This window comes from Pituophis catenifer, unplaced genomic scaffold (genome assembly GCF_029215685.1).
Source record: "Pituophis catenifer annectens isolate HBS135680 unplaced genomic scaffold, rPitCat1.0.hap2 SCAF_1, whole genome shotgun sequence".
Taxonomy (NCBI): Eukaryota; Metazoa; Chordata; class Lepidosauria; order Squamata; family Colubridae; genus Pituophis; species Pituophis catenifer.
In genome coordinates, this window is record NW_027256881.1 from 315,469,401 (window position 1) to 315,485,727 (window position 16,327).

Genomic DNA, 16,327 nt, shown 5'->3' on the forward strand with positions numbered 1-16,327 from the left:
TCATTCTACTTTGTTTCTGGGTCTGTTGTCCCCCTGCCAATCAAGATAACCTCAAGCCTCCCCTAAGTTTGTGGATATTTCCCTTTAGTCCACTGGTTTTCTATTCAACTGGGATCCCCCAGTTTAAGGAGTTAGAATTAGAGAGCGTTCCCAACTGCATTTTGCACAGTGGAACAGCACAGATTACAATAATTCTTGGCTATTTGGCAGACTCGGCTAGATAATCTCTATTCTTTCTCAACTGTACAGTTTCATAGAATGGAAAAAGAGTAAATTCTGGGGAAATGTCTGCCAACAATCTTACAGTAAAACTGATTTTGCTTTAGTTGGATGATATCTATGTAGTGCAGACATTAATCTTTAAACAAGGCAAACAATATATGGAGATGGAAAAGTCCCAAGGGATGGGAGATCATTTTTCTAAAAAACTTTCCTGTGCTTTTTAAAACCATTGCAGTCCTGGATTTTGGCTTCTCCCATTCCCAAATACTTGAGTCTTCCTAAATGCATTAAGATCTTACTTGTGAGAGGATGTTTCCCAATATATTCCTGTTCTAATATTAAAATCAGCCGAGAGGGCTCTTCTGTACACCCCACTACTGGAAAAATACATTATTTGAGAACAGAGAATGAGAAGAAGACGACAGAGGGAGGGAAGGAGGCAGGGAACTGCTTTAATTAGGATTCTTGGACTATGAAATGCATGATTTCCTAAGGCCAGACTAAGACTGATGGTTTTATTCTAGCTCAAAGGGAAGATGGAGTGATTTACTCAAAGTAGAGGACGTGCATATGTTTTGGTGGCCAAAGCTCACCATGATATATATATATATATATATATATATATATTATATATATATATATATATATATATATATATATATATATATATATATATATATATATATATATATATATTGAATCATGAGGTAATTACTTTAATGGCCTTAGCTTTAAGCATTTTAACATTTGTTTATTTCAATAATTCTATTTGTGCCCTGCTTTTCTTCTCGAGAGAGAGCCCAAAGCAACACACTAAAACAGTATAAAGCGGAGAATTTCGTTGAATAACACTTAAAATGAAAAAGAACATACCAGCAAGGCAGTTCATATGAAAGTAGTTGGTTTTATTGTTACTGTTGTGTTTTTATTGTTTTACTGATTTTTATTGTGCCCTGAGATTCACTGATAAGAGGGTGAACTATGAATATTTTAACAGATCTGGCATCAAGATCCATCCTTGCTGCCATCTGATCATTCGGTGGGGAGTTAGAAATTTTGATACACTGGTCCTTTTAAGTCTCCCCCCTCCCCTTTTCCCCTTGTGTCAAGACCTTGTGTTTTTAGGAAGACTCAGTATTTTAGGAAACAGCTTATGGGCAAGGCAGAAAGGATATATTAATCTGAGCCTTACTGCATCTGATTTTCCCTGGGTTTTTTGTTAGTTGTGAAGTTGTGTCTGACCCATCGCGACCCCTTGGACAATGTTCCTCCAGGCTTTCCTGTCCTCTACCATCCTCTGGAGTCCATTTAAGCTCACGCCTGCTGCTTCAGTGACTCCATCCAGCCACCTCATTCTCTGTTGTCCCTTTCTTCTTTTGCCCTCAGTCTTTCCCAGCATTTCCCTGGGTTTACTGGCTACTATTTTGTTTGTGAAAAGGGTTAACAACTCAGTATTGCACTTCTTCACTATACTAATATGCATGCTGGCTATTTTCCATAACATGTTGAGTTACACTTACTGAAGACTATGCTAGTTGCTTCTTGGTGTGGAAATTGAAGATGGGCTCCCAAAAATAGAAGTAAGGGCCAAGGCATTTCAAGTATCAAACAAGTGCAAGTGCAACTCTAGAACATACTTGCCATCTGCCTTTGGCTTAATCATAGACTGACACATCCAGTACTTTATGAATGGTTAGTTAGGAAGATTTTCTTCTGCTGAAGGAATATGGTAGTGGACCTCCATGTCTTCTGTGTGCAGAAGAGCTCCTTTGCTGGATCAGAATGCCACCAAGTCTAATAAAGAAACCTCTTCAGTGGATGCATGTTATGTCTGGAAAACTAGAAATCCCTTTTACTTTGTCCCAATAAGTACGCATTCAGTAGACAGAGATACAACAGAAACTTTCTTATATGAATAACAGTCTAATGGTAGAGGTAGTCCTCAACTTACAACAGTTCGTTTAGTGACTGTTCGAAGTTACAACGGCACTGAAAAAAGTGACTTATGACCGTTTTTCACACTTACGACCATTGCAGGATCCCCATGGTCAAGTGATCAAAATTCAGACGCTTGGCAAGTGGTTCATATTTATGACAGCTGCAATGTCTTGTGGTCATGTAATCAGCTTTTGTGACCTTCTGTCAAGCAAAGTCAATGGGTTAGCCAGATTCACTTAACAACTATGCTACTAACTTAACAATTGCAGTGATTCACTTAACAACTGAGGTAAGAAAGGTCATCAAATGAGGCACCCTCACCTAACACCTGTCTCACCGAGCAACAGAAATTTGGGGCTCAATTATGGTTGTAAATCAAGGACTACCTGTTGTTTACTTATTATAAATGGATTTTAGGATAGAATGCATATTATCATAGTTTATATATGACATGGGAGATTCTTCTCCCAAGTCATTTGAAATAGGAAGAAGGATTTTATATATCAGTGGGGGAAGAGCAGTCACATTTTCCCAATCTAATTCAGATCTGCCCCTCCAGTTAACAATATGTACTTATACTACTGCAAAGTTATTTTGTGTGATATCCAGAACAATATTACAGCCTTTTCAGTCTGACTTTTGAGATTCAGCTTCTGCACAGGAGTAGATCCCCCCCCCTTTTAAATGGCTAGTAGCTATGACCAGTCTAGGTTTAGTTTTCTCTTGTAGGTGTAAAACATCTCTCAGCAGGTAGCTAGAGAGGGGCCTTCCTTTGCTCTGAATATCAGCAACTTCCTTTAAAACTTCAAAGCCCTTTTCCCCCTAAGGTCTCCAGTTCCAAAGAGAATGAAAAGCTATAATTAAAATACCTTTCAGCAGAACTCATAAATCAGTTTACTAATATGGTAAACAGTTTGCATATGTCTGTAGGGAAAGGGAATAATGGGGTGGTAAATAGTTAAGAGTTTCATTCCCTGCTAATAGATACATCTAACTTTGGCAGGAGAATATGCTAATGTTAGATGTATTTACTACATTGCCTGGATTTAGACATACAATTTGGAAAATGTCCTTTGTGATACCGATTGAGGAACAGAAGTAATGTTCTGTCAGTTGGCTCATTGGTATATTTTCCTTTCTTTTTTTTTTAATTGCTAAATAGCCAGTATATAGTAATGAAAATAAAAAACAAAAGGAGTTAAGTACTTTGCAGAGAACCAGAATGGTAACCGGAGGGGGCTGGCCTACATTAAGGGAGCTTATCAATCACATATGTGCTATATGTCTTATTTATTTTAATTAAATTTTGAGGCTGCCTGACTTGATAATGATTCTGGGTAGTTTACAATTAATAAGGAAAAACTGCACAGATAGGAGGGGAAAAAACCACAACTAACTGAAAGACACTAAAAGAAAAACAAAACCCCATAGGGATCTGCAGTCACCCAACCCAAGGCCTCAGAGAACAACCAAATTTTTAATGATTTTCTGAATGCCATTAAAGAACAAACAATGTGAGTCTCTGGGGGATGTCATTCCAGAAGGCAAGCCATTGCAACTGAGAAGGCAGACTTCTTGGGATCTGCCAGGTGACACTGTTTAATTGACAGGACCTGGAGCATGCCCATTCTGCCTGACCTCACTGCATAGGCAGAAACATTTGGAGGCCAGAGGTCACTCAAGTAGCCAAGGCTGTCACCAAGGGCTTGATAATTATCATCTTGTATTGCAGCCGGAAGCAGACTGGTAACCAGAGCAGCTTGAAAGCAGTGAGGACATGTCAATGTTAGGCAACACACCCATTACACTACAGTCCTCAGCTACAAATATTCTTTTCTGTTGATACACCCATTACTCCTCATGTTATTCTTATACACATGAAATTGAATAACTTTTGAATTTTAGAAAAAAGGGTTTGAACCCTTCTCATATCTGCTTTTCTTCTTTTTTACAACCTTGTAATCCATTTGTGACATACATACATACATACATGCATGCATGCATATATAGAATAGGCAGTACCTGGGTCAACATCAGTAACTGTGAGAGGGATCTAGGTGTCTGAGTGGACCATCCCTTAAATATGTGTCAGCAGTGTGCTGCAACTGCCAAAAAAGCCAATACAGTTCTAGGCTGCATCAAGTTCATGATAAGTAATAGTATCTCTCCATACCACACTAGTAAGACCATACTTGGAATATTATGTCAAATTCTGGTCATCACAATGCAAAAAAGACCCTAGAAAGAGTGCAGGGAAGAGCAACTAAGATGATAAGGTGTCTGCAGGATAAATCATACAAGGAATGGGAATTAGATATGTCTAACCTAATGAATAAGTTGGCTTGAAACTCAACATTAAGAAAATTAAGATCATGGCATTCAGCCCTCTCAATTCCTGGCAAATAGATGGGGAAGAAATGGAGATAGTGACAGATTTTATTTTCCTGGGCTCCAAGGTGACCACAGATGGGGACTACAGTCAAGAAATTAAAAGACGCTTGCTCCTGGGGAGGAAAGTTATGGCAAATAACGCATTGTAAGCCGCCCTGAGTCTCCGGAGAAGGGCGGCATATAAATCAAATTAAAAAAAAAAAAATCTAGATAGCATACTAAAAAGCAGAGACATCACCCTGCCAACAAAAGTGCATATAGTCAAGGCTATGATTTTCCCAGTTGCAATGTATGGCTGTGAAAGTTGGACCAATAAGGAAGGCTGAGCACCAAAAAATTGAGGCCTTTGAACTATGGTGCTGGAGAAGACTCCTGCAAAGACTCCTCCTCCTCCCTTGGACTGCAAGGTGATCAAACCGGTCAGTCCTAGAGGAAATGAACCCTGACTGCTCTTTAGAAGGTCAGATCCTGAAGATGAAACTCAAATACTTTGGCCACCTAATGAGAAGGAAGGACTTACTGGAGAAGAGCCTAATGCTGGGAACAATTGAGGGCAAAAGAAGAACGGGACAACAGAGAACGAGGTGGTTGGATGGAGTCATTGAATTGAATTGAATTGAATTTATTAAATTTTTATACCGCCCTTCTCCCAGAGGGACTCAGTGCGGTGAACAGCCAGGATTAAAATACATACAATATGAAAATTAAAATAATTTAAAACATAATTAAATCCATTTGGCTTCCCCAATTTAAAACCCCTTACCCATAAAACAATTTAAAAATTTTAAGCCAGCCTGGCTTGCTGAAAGAAGAAGGTCTTCAGAGCCCGGCAGAAAGTACGGAGGCGTGAGCTTAAATGGACTCCGGGGGATGGTAGAGGATAGGAAGGCCTGGAGGAATGTTGTCCATGGGGTCACGATGGGTCGGACACGACTTTGCGACTAACAACAACAACAATCTAATGAAGAGAAGGATTAGTGGTGACATGATAGATGTCTTCTGGTACATGAGGGGCTGCGTGAGAAAGGAGGAGGTTAACTTATTCTCCAAACCTCCTTTGGGTAGAACAAGAAGCAATGGGTGGAAGCTTGTTAAAGAGAGATCCAACCTGAGCTAAGAAGATACTTCCTGACAGTGAGAGCAATTAACAATGGAATAGGGTCCAGGAGCCGCAGGTGCTCCATTGCTGGAGATTTTCAAGAAAATATTGGACAGTCATTTGTCTGGGATGATAGAAGGTCTGCCCTGGTGGGTTCCTCCCGGTTTGGCCCGGTTCCGCCAAGCCAGTAGCGGTGACGATATGACATCACCGAACTGGTTCTGCCCCCCTTGCCCCTGCCCCCCTGCATTATTCTTACTTTTTATTTGGCCCCACCCCCAATCTATTGCTGCCTCCTGAGTCCCAGCTAATCGGCTAGAAGGAAAAAAACTGTTTAAACTCTTGCCCCGGGCTTCAAAGGGCCGCCCTACAGCTGATCAGTGTTAAAAGAAAACAAATGAATAGACTGGTGCCTGCAAAAATAAATGGGTAGACCAGTGCCTCCAAAAACAAATGAGTAGACCGGTGCCTCCAAAAACAAATGAGTAGACCGGTACAGCTCTGCAAGCAGTTAAAAACCTGGTAGTCCAGTACCTCTGCTAAATCCTAAAGAATTGTCACATGACCATAAAGCCACGCCCACAAAATAAGCCATGCCCACAGAACCGGTAGTGAAAAAATTTAGAACCCACCCCTGGGTCAGAGGGTTAGACTACCTCCAAGGTCCCTTTCAGCTCTATAATTCTATGTGTATTTGCAAGTTTTGGAAAGATTTGCTAATTAAGGACGCAGTGACTCAGTGGCTAAGACGCTGAGCTTGTTGATCGAAAGGTCGACAGTTCAGTGGTTCGAATCCCTAGTGCAGCGTAATGGGGTGAGCTCCCATTACTTGTCCCAGCTTCTGCCAACCTAGCAGTTCGAAAGCATGTAAAAAATTCAAATAGAAAAATAGGGACCATCTTTGGTGGGAAGATAACAGCATTCTGTGCACCTTTGGCGTTTAGTCATGCTGGCCACATGACCACGGAGATGTCTTCGGACAGCGCTGGCTCTTCGGCTTTGAAATGGAGCTGAGCACCGCTCCCTAGAGTCGGGAATGACTAGCACATATGTGCGAGGGGAACCTTTACCTTAGGTCTGATAATTCGGAAGGATGTTTTGGAAACAGTCTTAGTTAAGAGAGGTGATTTGCTTTGTCTGCTTTCATTTCATCATATTAATCCTACAGTCTAAAATTTAAAAAGAAACCACTCGTCTATCCTGTGATTTTTCTGTGTAAGATGTTAGCTACATAAAGAGCTCAAAATAAGCCCTTGAAAGTTGCATAGGTCTGTTGGAGAACTGTATTTAATCTTTGTTTTTGATCTCCATAATAGCATTGATTGGGGAAGCAAGTCCAAGGAGATACCTTTCACTGTTATTCTGAGTCTGAAATAAAGTATGAGGTAAACTCACTTAGTGGAAGAAGAGTATGTGATGTTGTTAAGTCAGCTTTTTGGTGTGCATATCATCATGGAAGAAACCACATCAAATTGAATTCCTCATCAAATAAAATGCATGCTCAAGATGTCCTAATTGAATGCATCTAGATTTTGCAAATGATGAGAAAGTTGGACTGAAGACAAGCAGTATTTCTGTAGAGAGTTGAAAGCAGCCCTGCTTTCCCATGATTTAAACTCATGATTTGTTCCATTGTCACTTCATGCCAAAATAGTTGAATAGGCTTTTAATGAAATTAAAAAGTCTGACAAGCTTACTAACCAAGGGTTATCTGCAATATCTGCAAATAGTAAAGTTTCAGAGCAGGATAAACTTAAGTATATTAGACTTTGATAGGAATGAGGGAAAATGTATAGTTTTTGTTGCTCCTTTTACATTTGGAGGCATTATCTTACAAAAAACAGGCATTATGCATTACCTTTAAAAAAATCAGGTAAAATCTATATAATTGACACATTATTACGAAGAAAGTATAACATTTACATGAAAGGACATTGCTTCCTCTCCTAAATATTACATTAGGACAGTGTGTCCCCAAATATTTACATTAGAAATGTATAAAAGTGCACATTCTCTGGCAGACTCCTTGTTTTTTAAACATAGCGTGATACAGAAAAAGAATGAAAAACTGATGTAAAAAATGAGATGTGAAGTGATATTGAACAGGCTGGATTTGTCCATCCCTACTTATCATTGTTTTTTAAATGGAGAGCTAATTAAAAGGCAAGTACACGAGCAGTTATCAAGTGCACCGCAAGCTCTATTGTTAGTGCCTGATAATCATTTTCACGCTGGGCATTATAGAGTGATGGGGCTTATTATGGCTTATTAATCAACTATGAAGGGTCTGCCAAGGACTCAGATGATGCTTAAGTGTGTGATAGCCTAATACATTCATATGTAATCACAGCCAAGGAGAAAATTGTATAGAACGGCATTTCTTCTCATATCTAACAGCTAAGTTACAGTTCACACTTGAACCCTAAAAGATTTCTTTTTAAGTGTGTGTTTTTTTAAAATTACTGTATAGAGAAATTTCAGGCTGCCAAGATTTACTTTTTACAAAATTGGAACTCTGAAGTTCTAATAAACCAATGAACAAGAACAAGGTTATGCTAAATTCTTTGATCTGGGAATGGAATATTCCTGAGAACTCTGGAACTTTTTGTTTCCTTCTCGATCATATTGAATCTCCCCCACCAAACCAGGAATAGTTCAGAAATTTTGGGAAGTAAATCCTCCCAAAATGAAAGTGATTTAAAGTGTTCTGGGGTGGTCTAGTCCTGAAACAGGCTGGAGCACTATATTTGCAAGATCTTAAATTGCTTTTAGTTTGAAGGATTCACTCCTGAAAACTATCCAACCTTCTAAGTTCTTGTTTCAGGGGTGCATTTGGCAAAGTCCAGGGGGAAATGGAATTAGAATTGGAAGTTCTCTGAAACATTCTATTTCTCCAGTAATAAATTTTGTGAATCTCTGAACTGGAGACTTGTGCAAAAATCATACACTTAAATTTTTAGAGTTATGAGCTCAGAATTGAACAGAGCATATCTGCCCAAAATGCATCCCAGTTTGGGGGCCATTTTTTTCCTCAAGAGAATGTTTAGATACATATTTGAGGATGGTATGCTTTAAATGAAAAATAAACTAAACTCACTTCTGGGCATATACAATTAGAATATTTATCTGTAGTAAGAATGACTTCCACTGGAGACCATAAAGTCTACTGCATGTTAAAATAGAAATATTGTACCATAGTAGATGGCCCAATCATTTATCTATACTTTTGGAGAAAGATTGTGGCTTAGTGCCAGAATGCAGACTTTGCAATAGATATCCCATTTAGATCCAAGATTACATTAAAGAGATTTGAGAGAGGTTTGCCTCAGGCCTGGAAGAAGCTGCTGTGATTCTGGGTGAGGCAGTCTGGGCCAGTAGAGTAAATAATTTATATTAACCTGGTTAATATAATATAGTTTGTACCCCAATATTTGATTTTTAAAAACTTTTTTAAGGTAGTTAAAAAATTCTTTGGTCTTGACTCATTGTGTTTCTGTTCTTGTTTCTTTTTTTCCAGGACCCACAATTATCAGCTTTAATTTTTGACAAGCTTCAAGTGCCTGAATGTTTACAGAAACCTAGGAGTGAAGGGGAAAGCAGGTGTGATGTTTGTGCTGCCCACCTGAATCAGCTGAAGCAAGAAGCAATCCAGGTCATCCACAATCTTGACCAGGCCAGCTGCCAAGAGGCAACAGAAACCCCCACAAATGCTGCGGCAATGGCTGCTGTGATACCAAGATTGACCTCCCAAAACATGGTCAGTGTCTCTTCTCAGAGGGACTTGTCCCTCATGGCTGGACAGGGGGGTAGACAGCCTGGCAAAACTACAAGCTTTTTCTCTGGGACGGAGAGGAAGAAGGGACTAGGGTGGCCACAAGGTACAGGTGGCTTCCCAAACTCCAGCGTTCAAGTGACAGTGGCTCCCAGTGGCCTTAGTGGGGCATTGAGCTCAGTAACGATCCAGGCTCAGCAGTACCTTGAAGGGATGTGGAGTATCTCCCGAGTAAACAGTTTTCTTCCTCAAGCTTGTCTAGTAAGTAACTGCCTACTGTTTCTGATATTCCACATAGTTACAGGTTTTGTTGCCTCTGTCTTGAAAGCTTTTACCTATCACAGGGCTTTTTAAAAGTCTGAAGGGGTCCAGGAGTTGGGATGTTTACTGAATCCTAGTTTTCTTTTTTCTGTATTCTGTCAACACGGTTTTTTTTATTTAATTATTCTTTACCAATGAAATCAGTGGCCCAATTAACTGGGTATGTAATTTTTATTTTTTTTTAATTTGATTTATATGCCGCCCTTCTCCGGAGACTCAGGGCGGCTTACAATGTAATGCTGAACTATCTCTTGGAATGAACTTACTTAATAGATTTTTATCCTTTACGGTATTACTTTAAAAGTAATTCAGGGTGGCAAACACATACTTAATATTTTTGATCCTCCTATTTTCCTCAAACAACAATCCTATGAGATGGGTGAGGCAGGTGACTGGCCCAAGGGCATCCAGCTGCCTTTCATGCCTAAAATGAGACTAGAACTCATAGTCTCATGATTTCTAGGCCAGTCTTGTAACTGCTACAGCAAACTGGCATGATAACTGATTCGTTTTACTGTCCTGAATGAAAAGTAATGATCTATCTGATCATTTCAAATACTATACGTGTCTGAAACCTGGGAGTTCCCAGTGCTTTTCACCTTCTACCCCTTTTCCAAAAGATAGAATACAGATAGTCCACAACTTATAACCATAACTGGCACCAGAATTTCTGTTGCTATGCAAGGCAGTTTTTAAGTGAGTCACACCCAATTTTATGACCATTTTTGCCAGGGTTGTTAAGCAAATCACTGCAGCCATATTGAGTGAATATGGCTTCACCCATTGACTTTGCATTTTGGAAATCAACTCAGAAGATTGCAAATGGTGACCATGGGACATTGTAACTGTCATAAATACATGCCAGTTGTCAAACACTCAAATTTTTATCAAGTGACCAAGGGAGGGGGGAACCATGAGGATGCTGCTGCAATGGTCATAAGTTGAGGTCCAGTTGTAAGTCACTTTTTTCAGTGCTGTTGTAACATTGAACAATGCTAAACAAATGGTTGTAAGTTAAGGACTACCTGTAATTCAAGAGCTAATATCAGAGTTGTCATTTCCATACTTTACTTACAGAATAGCAATAGCAATAGCAATAGCACTTAGGCTTATATACTGCTTTACAGTGCTTTACAGCCCTCTCTAAGCAGTTTTACAGGGTCAGCATATTGCCTCCAACAATTTGGGTCCTCATTTTACCAATCTTGGAAGAATGGAAGGCTGAGTCAACCTTGAGCCTGGTGGGATTTGAACTGCCAAATTGCAGGCAGCCGGAAGTCAGCAGAAATAGCCTGCAGTACTGCACTCTAACCACTGCATCACCCAGAATGCAAATATCTTGGAATGATGCTAGTGGGGTTTTCCCTTCTGTTTCTCATTTTAAAAAAGAGAGAAGTATTTTCATTCTTCTGTAAGTGGCAGCCATGTTTCAGGGAAAGTGGAAGTAAGGCTGATGAAAATGGCTTTTCTACACGAGCACCTCTCCTTTTCTATATATGCATTGCAGTGTTGCATGGATGCTCCAAAGGGGAAGAACTTGTGGTGTAACATTGTGATTCTAAAGGGAAAATAAATTTATTCACAGTGTTCAATTGATATAGTAACCCATCTCATGTATGTGAGACTGGGTGCCTCCCAGAGTTTAAATTAAAAAAAACCCACCCAAATCCATATAAATAAATAGTTAAACAATGTCAACAGAAAGCCCTAAAACCAAGTTCAAACAGTGAAAACAATTCACCATAAAATATTAAAATGTGGGAGATTGCTAACCAGTATGTTACAAGCAATATGGTCATCGTATATTGGCTTATATATAAAAAACAATTAAAACAATACAAAATTGATTTATATGGTTACCAAGTAAAATTATTGCATGTATGGTAATATAGCCAAGAAACTGAGCCCTAATCATTTAGGATTGAGCAGAAATTCTGAAGATAGGCAACAAATTACCATATTTTTCAAAGTATAAGACGCACCTTCCCCCCCCTCCAAAAAGAGGGTGAAAATCTGTCTTATACTCCGAATGTAGCCCCGCCTAGCTTCTCAAACAGAGGTTTCAGAGGCTGAAAAAAGCATCAGAAACGAAGCTTCAGAAAAGAAGCCCCCCAACAGAGCTTCAGAGGCTTTTTTTCTGAAACTCTGTTTCGGAGGCTTTCAGAGGCAGAAAATTATTTTTTTTTCTGAAACAGAGTTTCAGAAGTTTCAGAGGCAGGAAAAAAAGCAAAAAAAAAAAAAAAGAAAAAAAAAGAAAGAAAGAAAGGCACAGAGCTCACAACCAACGAACCTGTTGCTAAAATTCACCTCTGGGAACAGCTGATTGGGGGTATTCCAGCAGGCCAATCCACCCACCAATCAGCTTTTTTCTTATTTTCCTCCCCAAAAATGAAGATGCGTCTTATACTCCGGTGCGTCTTATACTCTGAAAAATACGGTATAGGGTTTCTTTTTTGTCTTACATTTAAATTAGTGGCCATGGTTGGTATTTGAATGTATCATCTGAGATGGATGAGGCTTGAGAGCCTAAGCTGTCTTGTTCAATTTTACAGCAATCGTCAGAGAGCAAAATACCTCATTGTAACAGTTCCACTTTATGTGCTCCAGTGTTAAACTTGTCATAAAGATAGCCTTGTTATTTTTTGTGATGCCTGTGTAAATAATTTCTGTGTAGAATAGCTGCATTTTCTTTGTCCGTTGAGGAATGTAATTATGGATGCTACATTTTCATAATAGCTTTTTATTCACCTCAGAGTTAACAAACTGGAATACAAATTGTGTGTGGTTTAGAGATAATCCCTGGATGAAGTATGACAGCTGTTCAGATCCAAATGGTTTCAGTAAACTCTCAAGAAATAATGAAGTAAAAAGTTTAGGAATGTAAAAAATATATTTGAGTTGGGTTTCAGTTAAGATTCTAATAGATATTGATCAAAAAAATCTGTAAATTTATTGGAAAGAGCCCAACGTATGAACTGTGAACAAAAGTTATTTGCTGTATTCCCTTATAATGTATTAATATATCACATACAAGAGAGCCACAGTAGCACAGTGGTTAGAATGCAGTACTGCAGGCTACTTCTGCTGACTGCCAGTTCAAATCTCACCAGGTTTAAGATTGACTCAGCCTTCCATCCTTCCAAGATGGGTAAAATGAGGACCCAGATTGTTGGGGGCAACATGCTGACTCTGTAAACCATTTAGAGAGGGCTGTAAAGCACTGTAAAGTGGTATATAAGTCTAAGTGCTATTGCTACAAGGAAAAAAAGGACAATGTGGCTTTCTTAAAGTTGCGTATGAATCTCTGAGCTCCCCTAAATGTCTCTGGTTTTGCATGTTGTCTAGGTGAGTACCCACAATTTTTCTCCATCCTTTCTGGATTTTTATGAATGAGCAAGTGTGTGCATCGATGGCCCTCAAAGATCTCTTCAGTTCTTTGTTTCTTTTATCGGTATTTGGTATAAAAGGATGCACTTTTTTGAAGCACAGTCACTCAATAATAGTTCATTGGATGGTTACGAATGCAGAGTTTTTGAGCAGGTCAATCACATGATAGTTTGAGAAAAATGGAACAGAATTAATCATGTTGGGGTAGAGCCAGTACTAATCATATTTTGTTTATTTATTTATGTTCTGGTCTAGTCTCAAAGTGTGTCATATCAACAAAAATACCCCCATAGAATAAATAAACCAGAACAATGACAAAATCAAAATCACAAAAATGAAAGATAAACTCTAAATCAGACCAAGGTTAGTGTCCACAATCAGTCAGATAAAACCAAAAGCATGTTGAAATAAAAAGGTTTCAAATTTTCTTTAAAATAAATTTGTAGAACCTTGAGACCAACATTGGATTTAGATATAATACAACAGAAATAATTTATCAATCTCCCAACTCCCCTCCCAAGAAACCCCCAAACCACTAAATGGGTAAGAATTCTTTATTTTAATAATGTTTATGTTGTCTGCAAGCTAATAGATTGTGATGATAGTTAAGTTACTGTAAAGTCTTTGGAGGGATGAAAACTAAAACTACATAAGATTGCCGGGAGAAATATCAACAACCTCAGATATGCAGATGATACCACTCTAATGGCAGAAAGTGAAGAGGAACTAAAGAGCTTCTTGATGCGGGTGAAGAAAAAGAGTGCAAAATGTTGAAACTCAACATTAAGAAAACTAAGATCATGGCATCCGGCCCTCTCAATTCCTGGCAAATAGATGGGGAAGAAATGGAGGGAGTAACCCATTTTATTTTCCTGGGCTCCAAGATCACCGCAGATGGGGACTGCAGCAGTGATGGGTTGCTCCCGATTCGGTCCGGTTCTATAGAACCGGTAGTAAAACCAGCAGGAGGCTCTGCCCACCCACCACGACGTCATCATGGGTGATCTGTGCTTGCGCAGAAGTGCACGCGCTCCCACTGCGAACTGATAGTAAAGGTAAGTGGAACCCACACCTGGACTGCAGCCAAGAAATTAAAAGACACTGGCTTCTGGGGAGGAAGGCTATGGCAAATCTAGACAGCATACTAAATAGCAGAAACATCACCCTGCCAACAAAGTGCATATAGTCAAGGCTATGGTGTTCCCAGTTTTCCCAGTTGGACCATAAGAAAGGCTGAGTGCCAAGGAATTGAGGCTTTTGAACTATGGTGCTGGAAAAGACTCCTGTGAGTCCCTTGGACTGCAAGGTGATCAAACAGGTCAGTTCTAGAGGAGATCAACCCTGACTGCTCTTTAGAAGGTCAGATCCTGAAGATGAAACTCAAATACTTTGGCCACCTAATGAGAAGGAAGGACTCACTGGAGAAGAGCCTAATGCAGGGAACGATTGAGGGCGAAAGAAGAAGGGGACGACAGAGAATGAGGTGGCTGGATGGAGTTACTGAAGCAGTAGGCATGAGCTCAAATGGATTCCAGAGGACAGGAAGCCTGGAGGAACGTTGTCCATAGGGTCATGATGGGTTCGACACGACTTCACAACTAACAACAAAAATTATAATAGTTAATATTGCCATTCAGTCACCTGAATTGTGAGATGGGTGGCAAATAAAATAAAATAAATATTCTAAGAAATAGATGTGGCAAACAAGCCATATCACTTTCGGTTTCAGTGAATATTATAACACACACCTTTTGCGACATAAGACAACTATTTTTGCATTTATTCTATTTCTGGTTGTGCAAAAACCAGTGCAAGACTGTCATGTTTCACAAGTTAAACCACTTCTTTGATGTTGCCAAGGAAACTACACCTGTACAGTTATGAAAGTCCCCAGGAGTTGAGTTCAACTCAAAAAAGCAACATTTTTGTTGTACATCTCAAGAACAATTTTGGTGTACTAATTGAAAGATATTTATTATACTCCTGTTAATAACATGGAATTGTTTCATGACAGAATCTGTATATAATAGCACAGTGAAGTTTTAATTCTCCCTTTTTCCTCTTTATGTGTGCTATTGATTTTATTTCACTTTTCAGGCAGTAATGGATTTATAATTAGAATATAGTCACAGTAATCAATGATGGGATTATTAGGCATATAAATAGAACTTTTGAAACTAAGATGAGGTAATTTTCTGCTGCAACTAAGGAACAATTATTGAGGGATTTAATAAGGATTTTTAAAATAGCACTTGTATACAATTAAAGGTATTTTAAAGGAGTAAATCCAGGCTGATTACCTACTTTAAAACAATTTAAAAAAATTAACTAGAAGGGTGACTTCATATATATTGACTGTTGTGTTGAATTCCGTGCCTACCAACCATAAGCAGACAGATTTAAAAGTTCCTGAATTGTATTCTGAGAAATCTCTTGAAAGAATCACGAGCTTCCTTTAATTAAAAAAAATAAAATAAAATTTGGGGGAAGGTATTGGACTCAACAATTTGTGAAAAGAAAAGAGTTAACTTAATCCAATTAGGTTCAGTGAACCCCAACTACAGATATCAAGGCTTGGTTGAATTTATATTACATGTTATTGGTTTGTCATCTTTCATCCATGGAGTTCAACACAGCATGCATAGCTCTCCCGTCCTGCCTCATAACAACTCTGTGCATTAAGTTAGGGTGAACATAGATGTGAACTACAGTTTTTCTGTTCCTCATCAGAAACCTAACCACTATACTGCATGACCAGATTCCAGCGGAAATTAAATGGGAGATGGAGCTAATAGAGTTGGTTCATGAAGAAAAACAGGAATCAAATAGCATCATGTTTTGAAGTGCACAAATTTGTAGTTTTTTTAATTTTTACATTCTGCTTCGGAGGCAAATTAAGAATTGGAAAAGATGTGTCCCCACCCAATAGCCTTTTGCAGGAGGGAGGGATTGAATATTGCCAAAAGCATGACATGCTTTTGGCAATATTCAAGATGTGCCAGACCTTGGACAGCTCCAAAGATCAGCAAACAAATTGTTTTATAGGTTTCTACAATTTATTGTAATTTTCAACTGAGATAAAGCTTTGACAACTTTTCTAAATCCTACTTCTCCATTGAGATAAGAATAAGGGAATCTTGATCTGCCACCCTGAGTTTCTGACACTGCGGTCTAGTTTCTAGGCAGATCTGTTTGCA

The 16,327-nt window shown here is 38.9% G+C and overlaps 1 protein-coding gene across 1 annotated transcript in view; it reads left to right on the forward strand.

The window, feature by feature from the left end:
* Positions 1-16,327, forward strand: part of KIF26A (kinesin family member 26A) — a 177,785-nt gene that overhangs the window by 57,438 nt on the left and 104,020 nt on the right. Inside the window, exon 3 of the mRNA XM_070931581.1 lies at positions 9,168-9,683. Coding sequence (XP_070787682.1) covers positions 9,168-9,683 — 516 coding nt within the window. The remainder of the gene's footprint in view (positions 1-9,167; positions 9,684-16,327) is intronic.